At 43.0% G+C, this 17,874-nt stretch overlaps 1 protein-coding gene across 1 annotated transcript in view; it reads right to left on the bottom strand.

The window, feature by feature from the left end:
• Positions 1-17,874, bottom strand: part of FRMD6 (FERM domain containing 6) — a 52,873-nt gene that overhangs the window by 9,608 nt on the left and 25,391 nt on the right. The window contains exons 2-6 of the mRNA XM_063290527.1: positions 11,772-12,022; positions 9,748-9,838; positions 8,124-8,203; positions 5,561-5,637; positions 3,634-3,820 (exon numbers count right to left, since the gene is read on the bottom strand). Of these exons, the coding sequence (XP_063146597.1) occupies positions 3,634-3,820; positions 5,561-5,637; positions 8,124-8,203; positions 9,748-9,838; positions 11,772-11,870 (534 nt within the window). The 5' untranslated portion in view covers positions 11,871-12,022. The remainder of the gene's footprint in view (positions 1-3,633; positions 3,821-5,560; positions 5,638-8,123; positions 8,204-9,747; positions 9,839-11,771; positions 12,023-17,874) is intronic.

The following is a 17,874-nucleotide window of genomic DNA, read 5'->3' as shown; positions in this document are numbered from 1 at the left end:
TTAAATACATCACTTCTCCCAGTAACCGTTAAACTATTCTTACTGTTACGAAGTTTTCCTAATATTAAACCAGAATCTGCCTTCCAGGAACTTAATGTATTATTCCATATCATACATCTCGGAATAACAGCGAAAAGTCCTGACTTTCTTCTGTTCATTTGTAGGATAGTTTCTAAAAGTTGCATTTTAGACTTTCCCTCCCAAAACTCTTCTGCAAAATATTCAGTGAAATTACTCCTTCCTTTTTCTGCTACCTAAAAAAGAGGACGGGAAATTATGAAATCATTTTAGCATTAATAGTATTTTCACCTTGTGGAAGGAACAGTGGGCTTGGTTGTCAATTCTTCTCACTTTCTCAGCACATCACATTCTTTATTCACGGTACACACTAACAACGTTGTTTTGTTTGGTAACATTCTAAATGTCCCCAGAGAGAACACTCCAAGGGTTTTCTTTTGCATCTCCCTATCAAAGAATTTGGTGAAATTGCATCTTCCCCACCCAAATTTTGCACCATCCAAAATTATGGTACAGAACTTCAAAACCCATTTGCTTGGTTGTAGCGTCCAAAAGACAGCAAGATCTGCTTGAAATGTAACTGACCCTTCAAGGAGAACATGAAAGTAAGAATTTATGCCACATGCACTGAATCAAATAATCTCATGTTGCTATTTTCCTACATTCATATATGCTAAGAAGCGAGACAGTGAGAAATTTCTGGTGAGGATGTTTATGAATATGTGGACAAGGAGAGAAACGAGACAATCAATGTATTAAATAATAAAATCTTTAAAATTTAACTAAACAATAATAAAAATTAATCACAAATTAAGAAGTGCCTTATAATGAGTCACTGGTCTGCCTAGGTTTTGGATCTGCAAGGGAGATGCTAATCTGTCCACCAACAACTCCCTTAGTGCCTACCAGGCTCCCAACTCCATTTGGCCTTTTACGTTGAAAAAAATAATTTAAATGGGCCCCACAAACTTGTTCTTTTCTTTACAAAATTTAAGTAATATATGGTTGCAGCCCAGTGCTTTATTTGGAAGTGTGCCCATCTAGCCAGAAAAAAAAAGACTTACGGGCAGAAGAAGTGGTAGGTTCTGATAGATCAGTGCTCCATAGTTGAATGGCAGCTATCGTATAGGAATGCCCACAGCATGCTCTCAGAACTCCAAAGTGCTTTCCAACCCTTTGAGTCCTTTGACCTAGCCCACTTCTATCTGCTTCAACTGATAGCAAGCTCTCCAAGGTTTCTGACAAACATCTGCTAAAGAGGATTCATAATGACACTAATCATGGGATCTGGGACCTTTCATGTGAAAACATATGCTTCATAAGACCAAGTTGTAAACCAGTAGATTGTGTTCAATCCAAGCTGTTGTCAAGTGAGGATAATAAAATACCACTGCCATCAACTTTTCTTTGTGATGCTTCTGACATGAACCAACCAACCAACCAACCAACCTTTTCTTTGGCTGGAGTAGAAGAAAGAAAATCAAACATTCATCATATCTTAGGACTCCATACCCCGAGGAAGGTGATCTCTGCACAGTTCTAGGTCTGATGCAACAGTCAAATCATTTGCCAAGAGAGGAAAAGCCTAGTGCTCTATTTGGGCTTTAGAGATCCCTGCCAGAGGCAACATAGCAGAGTCAGTATGACATGGTGGTTAGAATACTGGACTAGGACTGAGAAGATCAAGGTTTAAATTCACCCCAATCACAGAAATTGGGTCAGTTATGATCTTCCAGCCCAACTTACTTCACAGGGTTGTTGTGAAGATAAAATTGGATGATGTACTGTTTATATTTTGTTGTGAGCTCTTGGAGTAAAGGTAGGACACAAATTTTAAAAAGTACCCAATCTCTACTGAGGAATGCAAATTATGATTATCCAAATATATTTGCCTGGGTGCACATAGCTACATGATGGTAAATTCAAGGATCATGATGTGTAGATTGGCCAACAAGTTGGCTCCTTGCCCCTTAGGACAGGCAACTTGAGGGCAATTAAACAGTTAATTGCCTCCTTCTCTACATCCTCCACCCACGTTTCCGTATAGCACCAAGCAGGCATGAATGTCTCTGTTATGCATTCCCCATGACATCACCCTCTCTTTATAACAAGAATCTATTCTCGGGATGCCCACAGCTGCTGCACCAGCCACTACTAAACATTTCAGCTGAAGCACTGCCAGCCACAAACAGTCACACAGCCAGGGAAGATATTTTCACATACTCACAAACTCCTGGTACCCCATTGCTACTGTTTAAGCCCAAGCATGTACTTCATTTCAAGGGCCCTAATTTGCTCTTCTTCACTCAATGCTCTCCAGCTCATACTTTATTCCAGAGATACGAGTAACAACAGGGTACCTCCCCTTCCTGCAACAATGAATGATTTCTTTGATATGGTTACAGCTAGGCCACTCTAAAAAATCACAGCCAAATGTCCAAATTACTTGCTTCCCTAGGGACAAACATGCAGCTGAGATACGTTATGATCAGGGACCAGGACTCAAATGCATAAATAAAAACGTCTTGCCTCTGAAGCAACAGCAGCACATGAGGTCCCACTACCTGACACAGAAGAGGATCTACCACTCTCTCACACATCACATCCTCCACACACTCTCTCCTACATACAGCACCACCAATTGTCCTTGGCTACTGTATCAATGTCTGCCTATGATGGTTTTCAGAATTTTGGAAGCAGTTTGAAGTGTTCCAGACATGGCATTCCACATGAAGTTTTTTATGGTGAAGATAAAATTAAAAGAGGAGGTTTTGTTTGGAATACCACACCTGGGACACTCAAATTGTTGCAGGAAGGGGATGTAAGGTACGTTGCACCTTGTTCCTCCCTATGACAACTCCTTCAACAAATAAGGTCCAAAATATTAGATTCATAATTTTCAAATTGTGCCTCTATAGAAGCACAGCTCATTTGTTATCACTGGGTTTCCCTCGCAAAGCACTGTTTTAAGGAAGCCCTAGTTTTCTTTATAGTGTCTACTCAAATCACAGAGATCTAACAGGCCTCAACAATGCCATTCCCGAAATTAGCTTGTTCTAGAATCTTTTGCAACATGCCTCCAAAGTTATTGGAGAAAGCCAGGAAGCCTGAAAGCCAATTTTATACCACACATCTCACCGTTATCTATAGCTTCCAAGTTCTTGTCCAGCTGATCTTAAAGCCATACAACATCTTATTAAAATGTGTCAATTGGGGCTCACTCCTTTGATATTTCTGTCCTTGCACAGTTGCTATGAGTCTCACAGTTCCTTGAATTGGCTAAGTGCACCAACAGGAAAATTGACCAAACAGTCATACTTCCTCCCTCCCTTTACCATCACAAAAACTAAGCAGGGAGGAGACTCAACAGCCAAATCTCTGAGAAAACCAACTTGGCTCTGGCAAAGCTGGAAAGGCTCACTGTGACCTTCTGCATTTCTCCCAGCTGATCGTGGCACTGGCTGACTCTGTCCTGAAACAACGTCTGCTGGGTGGAATGGTTCCGAGGGCGGCTGACCCCAACGCCACCGCAGGCTCTGTTTGTGTTTCAGCATTCAAAGTAAATAAAGAACATGCCCTTGAAGGCAAGATGGTGGTCTTGGAAGGTGTCCTTACCCACGAAGGAAAGTATGCCTCGGGTTCAAAGTATTTCCCAAAATGCTTGTTCCTTTTGAAATTGCCCAGGTCAGCCTGCAATGCAAAGGCTGCCAGGAGGAAATAGGCCTCTTCGCGCAGCATGCACTGAGAGCGCAGGACTTGTTTCCTCAGATGCCAGTAATAATAGTAGCGTGCAGTTCGGTCACTGGCCAAAGACGAGAAGAGAGAAAACAGAGAAGAAAAAATGAGCAAATGTTCAGGGCGGAGAGCAAATCAGCAAGAAAAACAGATCACAAGCACACTATCTGGGAATACTTTGGCAGCTTTTATATGCTTGATGGCAGAGCGTGCTCTTTTTTTTTCTGTTCAATCGTGTTCGATTCTCAGAGACTGCCTGGACAAGTCTCTGCAGTTTTCTTGGCAAGGTTTTTTATTATTTATTTATTTTTATTTATGTATTCAATTTGTCCCTGCCCATCTCCTCCCATCGGGGGACTTCAGAGGTGGTTTGCCATTGCCTCCTTCCTAGGGCTGAGAGAGAGTGCCTGGCCGAAGGTCACCCAGCTGGCTTTGTGCCTAAGGTGGGACTAGAACTCCCAGTCTCCCGGTTTCTAGCTTGATGCCTTCACCACTGCACCAAACTGGCTCTCTTTTGGCAGCTTTTAGATGCTTGATGGCAGAGCATTCTAACTCTTATCCCTGCTTTAATGGTATATTTCGCCTGATTTACGTGACAGAACATGGATTAACATTATTCTCCCAAATCTTTAGTAATGCCTTAAGCCTGATGTGTAGCGGTATCTCCAAGTCGGGGAGACGGGTTGGGGCCAAAATACTCAAGAAGGCAGCTGCAACCACACTACTGAGGTCACCATTTTCACTTTTTGTATCAGCCCTTTGAGGTAGGCCAGGTCAGGAAACAGACCCCATAAGAAATAGCAGAACCCTATTTTATTGATGAGAGCCAGTTTGGTGTAGTGGGTAAAGCACCAAGCTAGAAACCGGGAGACTGAGAGCGCTAGTCCCGGCTTAGGCATGAAGACAGCTGGGTGACCCTGGGCCAGTCACTCTCTCTCAGCCCTAGGAAGGAGGCCATGGCAAACCACTTCTGAAAATCCTTGCCAAGAAAACTGCAGGGACTTGTCCAGGCAGTCTCTGAGAATCTGACATGACTGAACAGATTAAAAAAAAATTATTGATATAACACAGTGTTTCTCAAATTTGGCAAGAATTCTGGGAGTTGAAGTCCACATGTCTTAAAGTTGCCAAATTTGAGAAAAACTGGTAACAGAATCTTGAAAGCCTGACAGACTCAAGGCAGGACACTCCTGAGTTTCTTTCTTACACCTTCCTCTTTTCCCAGGCTAAGTTCATGTCTTCCTAGGGGCCGCTGTACATTTTCTTCAAGGCCATCTCATTTCTCCCCTACGTGTTGTCACACTACTGTGGATGCCTCTGCTGATGTGAATTTTAACTTTTCTTACCATTGCTTTATAGCTTTAACATTTATCTTGCTTATTCATATGTTTATTCATTTTATTAACTTACAGTGTTTTATTACTTTATCAAATTTAGGTAAGCCTTGAGAGGGCTTTCATCCTTAAGGGCAGCCTGCAGATATTTTAAACAGTTAAATAGGACAAATTATCTTGATGGAAAAGTCATGCCAATTTCCAAGAGTCCCAATGCTGAAGATCTGGTAATATGTCAGTGCAGCATTTCCCTGTCTGTGGCCTCCATATATTTATTGGGATTATATCTCTCCAGATTTCCTGGCAGAAAGATGAACTAAGTGATCAATAAGCAAAAATATTCTTTAATTTATGGACAATTTTGGGAGCCAATATTTATTTTTTGCCATCCTCTAGTATCAAGGCTTTGGATAGGACTCTCTGATGGATACAAGTCCTCACTCCTCTAGGCAATCTGGCTTCCTGAAACTTACCTGATCAGGCGACCATTCTCCACATAATACTGCACTCGAAAGTGAATGATCATCGGGGGACCAAACTGGTCTATACCCTGGAGCAAACGGCAAATACAAGTGTCAGTTTCCAGACTGAGCAAAGAGTGGGGCATAAAAAGAGCTATGCTGGGTCAGTCCAAAGGTTATCTAGTCCACTTTCTGTTCCTACAGCAGCTGCTGAGATGGCCATCTGTAACAACCTCTCGCTCATGTCCCAAACTACCACCCTTCAAAGGATATCACCTCTAGTACTGACAGTCATGCACACCCATGATGATGAGTACTTTTCAGTCAGAAAGCTAAGATCCCATTTTTTTCCTAATAATTCTGTCTGTTTTTTAAGGAGCACTAGCTGGAGACACACTACAACAGAGAGACAGAGCTGGCTAAGTTGCAATTATATCCGCCAAGGAGATTGGGCAGAAGTGTGCAGGAACACACTGTTTATAACAGTTTGTTCATCAACTATCAGGTGCAATGAGACCTTAACCCAAATTTATGATGCAGCTCATTCTCCATCCTAAGTGATGCCTGAGCTTCACCGTTTCCTCTTTCGTCTGGATACAGCAGAGAGAGACTACAGTAACTTGGGGGCCCCGGTCAAACCTCACAGAACTCCAAATATTAATTTTCTGATATACCCTCCATACTCCTTTAAGTTATCTTGGGGCAATCTCACATCTTGCTGGGATCTCATTTCATAAATGAGAGCCCAGATTTCTGAAGCATCTAGCCCGACTGACTGTTTTATAGGTTTTGTTATTCACTGTATCATTTGTTCTGGAGTGCGTGATGTTACTACATTTTAATGGTAACTGGACTGGAGTCAGTTTTATGACTGAGGTGGGTGATGAGCCCAATAAATAAATAAATAAATAAATAAATAAATAGGTAGATAGATAGATAGATAGATAGCTGAATTAGAGAATGGAGTACTTTCTGTCAATATTTTATTCCTTAGAAAATTGCCCATCATCTTCAGATTACTTATCTTCTACTTATTTAGTGTCTTATTTGCTCTGAAAAAAGGAAGTCAGAGTGCCTTTAAAATGGCTCTGAGGCTAAATTAAAGCTGTTGGTTAACGTAAGACTAGTGGGCACAATTGGGCCCCAAAGCAGTGCCCAGGGGCACCAGTGTGCCTTCAGGACACTCTCTTGGAGCCCTTCAGGCTTCATGCCATAATTATTTTCATGACCATCCCTCACTATGACTGTTATGCATGGTGGAAGGGGCAGGGCTGGCCTCACCAGAAGTGAAAGGGGTGGAGTTTGTACACTGCTGTCCAGAAGTCCCACCCCACCATAAAACCAGAAATGGCACTTTTCATCTGACATTCAAAAGCCCATTGCACCCATCTCCAGGACACCAGAGGGGGCAGGGCTTACAAAAAGATGTCATTGATCACAACTCACATAGGCTAATTTATCTCCATTTCTTTTCTGTTGTTTTCTTCAAGAAATGTTAATTGCTGTTTTGGTTTAATTGAGTCTACTGCTTAAAGTAGTGGTCCAGGTTATTCAAAAATTCAAGATGTGTCAGATATCATAATAAGCCTTAGGGTGGACAACCTTGCCTGCTTTTTTGTTGCTTTCTGTGCCACCACCCTGGCTGTCCTTTTGTGAAGGGGCAATGCTCTCAAAATTGACCTATGCCCATTGGTCAAAAAGTTTGGGGTCCTCTGAGCTAATTCAAATGCTTTTTAAGGAGACCGTGATAGAGCTGAAGCTGGTGAAGATGCTTAAAGGATGAACGAATCCCCTTCTGCCCATTCTCTCACTGAGTCTTTGAGAGTTGGGTGGCATAGAAGTTTAAATCATCATCATCAATCATCATCATCATCATCCCAGAAAGGAAGAGGACAAAGCATGCAGAGATGTTGTTTTTGCAATTTTCTCAGTTTTCTGCTTGCCTCCAAAGACATTGGAAGAGTCTCTGGAAAAGAGTCCCCCTTTTCGGGGGAGATGGGTGGTGATAGAAATTTGAACAATAAACAAATAAATAAATTGCAGATATATGGGCAGCAACAGCAACAACATCGCTATGACGCTCCAGGGATTGATATGATCCCACTAAGGGTCAGAGATGTCCAAGGATGCTGGCTCTTACTTCTGATGCATATACAGAAGAGGCTGTTGCTGGGCTTGTGGCTAAAGGGCACATTTGCAGAGGGTTTTTTTAATTGAGCCCCACTGTAGCCAGGAACATTCAGTATTTTGGAGCTGGAGTTCTTGCAGAAATTGCCTCTAGAAGCTGAACATCAGCTTGTGTTTCCCTCCCAGATGCTCACTGTGGGACAGCCTTCACTACGAAGTAACTCCAATACTGCACTTACGCATGCGTACCAAAGAGCATGACACTGAGGCCAGGCGGCCCTTCTGTTGCCGCCCCACACATAACATATGGTGGGGTGAATGAGGCTAGAGTGCATAACCTACTAGCCATAGCAATGGCAAAGAAAGGCAAGCATGCGGTGTAAGTGGGCAGCTGCTGCCTATTTCAGTCCTCCTGACCATAAAGATGAAACCAGAGTGGCACTCCTACCTTGCTCGCTTCTTTCTTCCATTCTTTTGGGCAGTATTTGTAGAGCTTCTGGGATAATTCCATGTATACATGCTCATTATCTGATACAGAAAGGGACAAGAAGATTGTATTTTGTATGCAGGCTGAGCAAAGCGCTTTCTGATATTCTTTTAAAAACAGTAACAATGATGCACTTATGACTAAGGAAAGCCATGCTTATAAAAGCTGCTTTTGTGGACCAGCTGAAGCATTTCTGCTGGGAAGAAAACGACAGAAGGAATTCCCTCATAAGCTCTCCTTCAGGAAATAGACATTTTAAAAAACAGCATTCTATAATTTATTCTTCTAGCACAACTTGTCCACTTTTTTAAAATGTTGCAAAAATTGCATATTTGCATACCTATTGCAAACAATATGGCAAGGCTGATGAAATACTTTTGTTTGCTTAGGAAGTTTGACTTTTTAAGGATAATCCTAGTAGCCCAGTATTTCTATACTTTTACTGTGATATTTCTACAGTAAAGGTCCAAGTGGTGAAATATTATCTAACCTATTACCTAGCCATGGGAATGTGATCTTATTTCAAGCACTCTAGTTTTCTTTCCTTTTTATTTTAAGAGTCAATTATGGTTTTTGCAAAGCATGGACAACTTTTAGCTGCAGCTTCAACCCATTGCCTCAGTTTGTAAACAAAGATATTGACCAGGTTTGCATATTTGGCTACCATTGTTTACTTAACTTGGTTTATAAAATAATCAATAATTGTCTTGGTTCCCATAATGTGCTGAGGTCTTAAACCAAATGGTTAGATTCACACACTGGGTTAAGCCAAAATCAAGCAAACCATGATACAGCTTAGTGAGACTGTGAATCTAGCCTCTGATACTGATTACACACACACGTGTGTGTGTGTATACACACCAATCAACCAGACATGAGAAGCTGGAGAAGTACCAGGGCCTGAAGGAGGAACTAGAGAGGATGTAGAAAGTGAAGGCCAAAGTGGTCCCAGTGGTAGCAGGGGCACTTGGGGCTGTGACTCCCAAGCTGGGAGAGGAGCTCCAACAGATCCCAGGAGCAACATCAGAGTTCTCTGTCCAGAAGAGTGCAGTGCTAGGAACAGCTGAGATACTGCGCAGAAGCCTCGAACTCCCAGGCCTCTGTTAGAGGACCCGAGGTTGAGGAAGACACACACCACCCATAGGGGTGAGAAGGGATTTTTTTTTTTTATTGGTGCCTTTGAGTCAGTGTTGACTCTTGGTGACTGCCTGGACTAATTCTTGCAGTTTTCTTGGCAAAATTTCAGAAGTGGTTTGCTGTTGCCTTCTTCCTAGGGCTGAGACAGAGTGACTGGCCCAAAGTCACCCAGCTGGCTTTGTGCCTAAGGCAGGACTAGAACTCACAGTCTTTTGGTTTCTAGCCTGGTGCCTTAACCACTACACCAAACTGGCTCTCTGATAGTGATCTATTGCCACGGCATACTTGAAACTATTATTTAATGATTCTTCATCAATTCAATTTTTCTGCAGCAAACAAATGCCAAACAATCCCTGGGAAAATAACGCAGGTCCAACGACAATCACATGATACAAACACAAAGTGAGTGGAGAATTCACAGCAATAGCATTGCTCCATTTGGACTTACTTTGTATCACACTGAGCCCAAAGAGGTGCCCATCCTTCAGCCGTAGCAGGTCACAAACTTGGACAAGTAACTCATGGCACAATATTTTAACCTACAGAATGCAAAGGAAAAGGAAACTACTACAGTCTGTAATTATTTTAACAAGAATGTCAGGGGAAATTGCAAGGAAAGGTATTGTGCCATTACTCTGATTTTTATTAAGGAACTACAATGGTCACAGTAAAACAAGGCTGACTTGTTCAAAGACCTATCAAGCTATGGTCAAAGCAGCCTGAATTATTTACATTACAAATTGTGTAAAAACAAGATCCCCCGAGGCTTTCACTGCTTGCTAACCTTTGCTGGCTGCATCTGACAAAATGCTACTCATTAGAATACATCTACTCTCTTCTTCTTTTTAACTAACAGAAAACTAGCAAAATCCATCATACCAAGAAGTCCCCAAATCTTACCATCTTTTGCTATTTTTATGTTTAAGAGTTTGGATTTTGTGATACTTAATTCTGTGGGGCTAGGGAGACATATGGCCCCTGCTTCATGTGCCAGTTTGGTAGCAATTTTGATAAAAGCAGGTAAATAAAATACACCAACCCACTGTGACATTGTCTCATTTCCAGCACATCTCTCTTGATACTGCAAGGATCTTGTCAGGAGGGCACTAAGCCAAACTTAGTAACAGCAGGGGAAAAAGAGCAGCGCAAGCACCTCTTAAGAACAAACAAAAAGATATAGAAGAGGAGGATGGAGAATGGTCCAGTTAGGTAACAAAAACAGGATAAAGTTCTAACTTCTTAGTAAGTCATTAATCTATTGAAGAATCATTTGGTCAGGAAAGGTAGGCCTTTTATACAGCAAAAATGGAGAATACATTTTCCTCAGGATGGAATTATTGGATTACTGGTGTTCTCTGAGTTTGGTTTTCTTCTGGCAGATATTTCATTCCCAAACTAGGTCAGAGCCCTGGTGATGTTACACTATCTGAGAATGAAACATCTGCCAGAAGAAAACTGAGTTCAGAAAACACCAAGAACCCAAAATGTTACATAACACCAAACAACTAAGATATTAAACTCAAAGCCTTCTATTTCCAAAAACAAATCTGTTCTTACTGCTGAGCTGAGACAAACAGCTTCTGGAACAGAAATAGAGATATGGTAAGATAACAATTGCTTTCTTTTTCTTTTAGTTGACAGAGTCTCATAAGGACAGACACAAGACCATGAAGGGTTAGAAAAGTACTCTTAATTTATTTCCAAAAGGCAATTTGTGGAAGTCAGCAATGACAGAAGCATTTGTGGAAGATGGGTTTCTAACCTATCTGTCAACAAGCATCCTAAGATGTTTGTGCTGGCTGGCCAATTTGGATAAAGCTTAGATTTGTCATTTGCTTTCTCCGAGATGATCCTTTTTTATCAGATAAAGCAACGTGGGGTGCCTTCAGTTTGAATGAAGACCAGATTGGGGGCAGGGTTGGGTGGGAGAAAAGAAGGGAATGTGTCCTTCCCACACATTTATTGACTCAAAACTGCACATCAACTCCATTTGCTTTTCTTCTCAAAAATAAACGATACATTTTATTTCTCAAATAGAAATCAGAGGATGGGGATTAAGAGCAGCAAAAAAGCTGGGAAGAAAGGGATTTCAAAAGTGTTGATTAAAAGCAAGCCTTAGTATTGCTGCAGTTTCACAAAAATACATTTGGTCCTCTGCAACTCAGTGTGCCTTTGTATGGGCTTCAGTCCGGTTTATGGTCTTTGAAAGCACATACCTGCAAGAGAAAGCTTGATGCACAGTACTCTGGGTCTCAAGAAGAGCACGCTGGAGATGCCGATGCTTGATGAATCAAAGTAGCATCAAAGCACAAGTGCAAAACTGGCAGAGCTATGACCAGCCCCCAGAACTTTCAAAGATTGGAAGATAAACCACCACATTGCCATGATGCAATTTTCTGCTCTTATATAGGTGTGTGTTTGTTTAAAGAAAAACAGACACGCAAACACTGCCATGGGTGACAGTTCACTCACATTGATAATGATGTTGAGGGAATCGTCATTGGGGAGGAAAATACAGACACTCCGTCGATCCTGCATGACTCTGTTATTGTGGAAGTTCAGTTTGTTCATTGTGTTCCAGGCCCTCCCTGTAGACTGATGAGTGAGCCACTCCGAGACTGGGTAGGAGACTCAGGGGCACAGCTCTCAACAGAGTGTTTCTCTTTGTCACCCACGGCACAGCAGGCAGGACAACCCAGCATTTCTCCCCATGGGCACCATGGCTGGAAAGGAGGAGAAACACAGAAGATGTTAGACCCTGCACAGCACAAGGAAGGGGGAGAAGGATTTTGCCCACTTTGCCAAATGAGTTGATGCAATGATGAGGATAAGCTCTGCCCCCTCATGACGCAGCCCCATCCACTTTACAGCATTGTCCCCAAACTATTGATGCCAACTCTCTCCCCACTTCATTAAATAAATCTTCCAGCTACCACAGGGCTGCCCACCTTTGCTCTAGGTGAATCAAATACGTGAGCCAAGTCACCAGGAGTCAACCTCCCCCCCACCAACTTCTGCAAACCTCCAAAGATACTTGACCTTTGCCAGTCCGTAGATATACCATAGGCCACACTGGTCTTAAAGATGCTCTTTTGGAGGTGGAGCCACTCCACTTACACATACACCCAGCCTTTTCCAAAGGGGGTAATCTGATTGACTGGGAACTGGCTACTTGAAAGACAGCTCAACCCTGTTGAAAAAATGGTTCCATTTGTTTTAGGACAGAGCTACTGACCTTGAACTATACCAGAGATGGCAACCTCACCATTTCCCTTTCTGCCCACCCCCTAAATCACGGATAGAGATTGTGTGCACACACACAAACACACACACACACACACACTGCCCAGCCCTTACAACCACAGGTACATGTCATAGGCCTTAGGATCGTATCAGGCTTTCAACTGCATGCTAAAAGCCATAGTTCAATATGCAGAGACAGCTAGGATCCTAATCTTTGGTGGGATGTCAAGGGTTCATAAGGGGTTCATAACCTTATGTTGCTCCCCAATGAAAAATTAGCCTTTTTTGCCATAACCATGGTGCACAGCCTCCAGGGACTGCAAAAGGATCTGGGAAGCCTTATTCTTTGCACTCTGTGCTGCCTATATATTACACTTCTCTTAAGATAATGTTACCTATGTCTAATGAACTGGACTGGTCCACAAAAGCTTATGCCATGTACATTCATGTTGATTTTATTTTTTAAGTTGCCATAACATCCTTTGTTGTTTCTGCTATATTAATATGGCCTTCTCTAGAACTATGAAATTGTTGGGGAGGAGAAAACTTTTCAACCAAGATCAGGAACAGATTATTTGGAAAATCCTGTTTCGTTCCCGTATGTCTGCACTGTAAGACTGATCCTGTTGTCTTTGTTCCATATGTTTCAATCTTCAAAGACAAATTGGATAGCTACTGGTGACCGACCTTCCTAGTGATGATCTTCAACTGTATTCAACCGAAGCATTCAGTGAGTGCTGAAACTGTGGCAGGGAATGCTTCTCATTGGCTAAAGTATATGGATGCTCCCAAGGACAAGAGGAACCATGAGAATGGCATTTCTGTGCACTGCTGCCTTTGGGTTCTCCAGTATCTGGGCATGAATTCAATCTGCTAAGAGGCCTTCCCACTGCTCTCCTGCCTCCACAGGGCTGAGAAAGAAAGAGGATAATATCAGGAAGGCACTGACAGGACTCTAGGCCCAGTAGTCCTTGTAGTGAACTTGTCAAAAGCAACTTTCCCCAACTTGGTGTTTTCTTAGCACTTCCTCCCAAGATTTGTTGGACTTCACTTGCCTTAATTTCCTGCTAGCATGGCAATCTGGCTATGCTGGTGATGGAGAAGGGGGCTGGATGGGGGGCTGAAGTCCCAACAAATCTAGGTTGGGGAATACAGATCAAGAGTGTGGTAAATCCTAGATTATTTGCTCATTCTGAACAGATTAGAACAAATCTGCTCCAAACCAGTTACTTTGATATTTCTATAATTCTCTTATTAATATTAAGGGCAACACTTCAGTTGTCAACATCATTTCTCCCCTTTCTTTGAAAGTTATTTTCTGGAAGAAATTTAAAGCCAAGATTATTATGAGCCTTTGGAATCCAGATACTTAAAGGGCTTAGTCAGCCAGCTTTTCACTACCCAAAACTGAGTGTGATAAGCGCTAAACTACTGAGTTCATCTGAAGTTACAGAAACCCCACAATTATGTGGGTAGACAGCTTATGAGATTTTGAAGTCTTCCTTCTCTAACTTGGTGCTCTGGGTGGCAGGGGATCGAAAATGTGGGTTTTAGGCCCCACAGAGCCATGGAGCACCAGGTTGGAGAAAGCTGTCAGAACCTCCAGAAGAAATCACTGAATTACACTAGAAACTGGGAAGAGACTTTCTCTTTGCGCTCACCAGACTTCACAACATGGATTTTGGAGCTCTCACAACATTTCAAGACATCCCAACATACAAGCTATCTTGAATTATGTCTATATGGGTACTTGACTCTTTTAGTTAGAGGTATGCTACAGATGACAGGTTTCTAAAATTATTCTTGTGTTGAGTCTTGCCCAACAGATTAATCTGCAAGCTCATTTACTCTACATTCTGGTATCATCTTAATATATTTGACTTCTTAAAAAATGGGAGTTTGGACACTATACATGATCCAAAAATGCCTGAAGGGGATTGTAGAACCATAAGGATTCTGACCTTGACTTCTTAGTATCTGAATCTGATAGTGAAAATGACTCAGGATCAGTGAGTTCTGATGTGAGAATCAACTCCAAGAGAAGAAGACATCTCCCTTCTCCGAAACACTCCAAAGTTCATTTATACCATCAGCCAAAAAGCTATGCTGCCACCAGTGCTTAGGACTAAGGGTGCAGGCTCTTTAAGGCCAAGAACTTCCAGACAGGGCGTTGCTGTGTTAGCAGCTGCTTTGTAGGCTGTGAATCAGCACTGAAGCATCCCTCTTGTTGAAGCCTTGTTTTCTTACATGTTTCAGATCTTTTTGTTACAATAGAGATTGCTATCTAGATTGTAAAACAACAAAGAATCTCAGAGCACTTTAAGACTAAGACGTGTCTTAGGCACATGAGCTTTCATGGATCTCAGTCTGCTTCATCTGACATGTATTTTGACCCCTTGCTGTCAACTGTGACTATGCCCAGCACTACAGATTACTTCTTGGATTCTGACTTAATGCAATGACAGATCAGAGTTATTAGCAATATCAATCACGACAGTATCCTGCTGTCTGTTGTAGTATGCCCCTCAGCAGCTGATGGACTTGGCAGCTATGACCTTCATTGTCCATATACTAGGCCTGCATCAGAAGGGGCTGTGTATGCGTACAAGTAACTGCATCAGATCCTAGTCTACTCAGATTCCCCCCTCTAGTGGAGAAGGTCCCCACTGATCTCTACATAGACCTTGTTGCATGTCAAATATATAATTCTGTGGCACTTGGCATTTCACCATCCCTGTCACATGTTTTTTGCATGTGGAAGAGGCTCATCTGAACCTCCTCTGCAGATTCAGGCCCACTGGATTATTTGGTCAAGCCCCAGTAAAAGAAATGTTTTTGAACTATGAATTGAACAGTATAGAGAGAAAAGAAGATTGCTTTGATGGAAATATGCAGGAACCATTAGGCAAAAGAGGCTGAATCGTTTTTTTAAGTCCAGAACAATGAGCTAACATTCGGAAGAGGCTCAGGCAGATGCCTCCCTAATTAACTAGAGAATATGGAGGGGGAGGTATAGCACAATTAGACTTGCAAGGTTCTGTTATTGTAGCCAATCTCAATAAAAATAGTTTTTGCCTTCCCCTGGTATTGATTTCCTGGTCTCATCTATCTAGTGGGGCTGACAGCTAAGAGGCAATATAAGTCAAATCAGTTGGCTAGCCCAATTATTCATTTGAAAGCTTACAGAATAGCAATATTACTAAACTTAGTATACACAGACCAGCCTCCTTCCTCCAATTTAGCACCCTCCAGACTGCATGCTGGCTGCCGTGACAGGCAAGAGAAGGTATGGTCTGGCAATGGGTGGGCAGATTTAGAAGAAAGGGGATCAACAGCTTGGTGCAGGTCCCTTCTTCTAAGCCAGATGCTCCTGTTTGAGCCCAGGTGGCCCAGGTCTCCAGATGCTGTTGGTAAACACCAGATCAGTGTGCCATAAGACTGCATCCATGATATGGTGAAGGATAGAGTGAGCTGACCTGGTATGTATTATTAAGACCTGGCTGGGCTGCAATGAAGATGTAGCTTTGTTGGAAATCTCCCCGGCAGGGTTTCAAGTCCTGCAGCCACAATACCAAGATTAGGGAGGATGAGTAGCTGCGAGCATTTGGGAGACTTTCATGGTGATAAGGCGCATTGCCCCAGAGGTGGAGGGCTGTGAGTGCCTCTGGGTGGAATTGGATCATACTGACAAGCTGGGGCTGCTTCTGGTGTACCAACTACTTACTTCCCAACACCAACCCTTCAGGAGCTTCTAGATCTTGTCCTTGGGCTGGTGTTACAGTTCCCAAGAATTTTAGTCTTGCCCTGGGAAAGGGGTCTGGTACAGCATGTGAGTTCAATGCCTCCATGCTGACCATAGGCTTGTCACAAGTAATTGCAGCCCCAACAGATGTGAGAGGGCACACATTGGACCTGGTCTTTATTCAGAGCAGAGGAGACATGAACTGAAAATAGAAGACATCAACAGGTGCCTTTTGCTGTGGTCAGATCACTTCCTCATTTAACTGTACACCATGGAAACTCTGGAGCTCTACAAGGTGGTCTGAGATGGTCTGCCCCAGTTACTGAATCGATCCAGAGGGTGTCCAGAAAGTTATTAGGTAGTTCCCTGACAATTTGGTGGGCAGTTCTGTCCCCATGCCTGATCAATCAATGGAACACAGAGACAGCCAGAGTGTTGGGGGAGATTGTTCCAGCCTGGACTCTGCCTGAATGAACCTGAGCAGCTCCTGAGTTAGCTGAAAAAATGAAGCAACTGAAAAGTCCCCTAGAGCAACTGTGACAGAAAGCCAGAAGCAGAAATGTACTTTTATGGGCCCTTTTAAGGGCCAGCTGAGAGTTTTCCCTCCATGGGAGGTTCGTGGGGTCACTGGCTTTCTTAGTGGTGGCTCCCACCATATGGAACACTTTATCCTGGAGGTTTAGGTAGCCCCAAACCTGCCTTGCTTTTAGGAAGCAAGTTAAACTAAAGAAGTGCTATTCCAGCAAGCTTTTGGTCCGAAATTCTGCTTGGGCCACTATCAGTTTCTTTATCATTGTTTCATTTCTATTGCATTATCTTTTGAACAGTTGTACCCTGCCCAGGGTCTGTATGAAATGTGGCTAAATAAAATCAATAAACAAACACGTAATAAATGCACACAGGTGGAGGACACCAGATTGGGAAAGGCTGTAGATATATGTAGACCAACAGGAATCCCCAAATGCTAGGCCATGTAGCAACAATGCCTTTAAAATCAGCAGCTCATTCACACCCCCAGAAAGGCTATAATAAATCAGGAGCAGCATAGAATTCACTTCTTTTTAGTCCCCTCACTCCAAATCACAATCAGAAGTAAAGGAACTGATTCCCTACTGCCAGGGCCGCAACTGGGGGGGGGGGGGGAGGCAACCGGGGCATGTGCCCTGGGCGCCGTGCCAGTGGGGCGCCAAAATGAGTGCTGGGGGGGGGGGATACCAAAATGGGCGCAGAATCCACGTTTGCCCCAGGTGACACAGATCCTAGTTGCGGCCCTGCCTACTGCTCTCAACCTTTGGAGAGAGCCAGTTTGGTCTAGTGGTGAAGGCACCAGGCTAGAAACCAGGAGACTGTGAGTTCTCGTCCTGTTAGGCATGAAGCCAGCTAGGTGACTTTGGGCCAGTCACACTCTCTCAGCCCTATGAAGGAGGCAATGGCAAACCACTTCTGAAATCTTGCCAAGAAAACTGCAGGGACTTCTCCAGGCAGTTGTCAGGAGTCAACACTGACTCAAAGGCACCCTCCCCCCACAACCTTTCTCTGATGATGGGAGGGGCAGCTTCCTTCCAGTGGCCCACCAGATGGAAAACAGTG

This window comes from Candoia aspera, chromosome 1 (genome assembly GCF_035149785.1).
Source record: "Candoia aspera isolate rCanAsp1 chromosome 1, rCanAsp1.hap2, whole genome shotgun sequence".
In the NCBI taxonomy this organism is placed as follows: domain Eukaryota; kingdom Metazoa; phylum Chordata; class Lepidosauria; order Squamata; family Boidae; genus Candoia; species Candoia aspera.
This window is presented reverse-complemented; position numbering and strand designations above follow the sequence as displayed.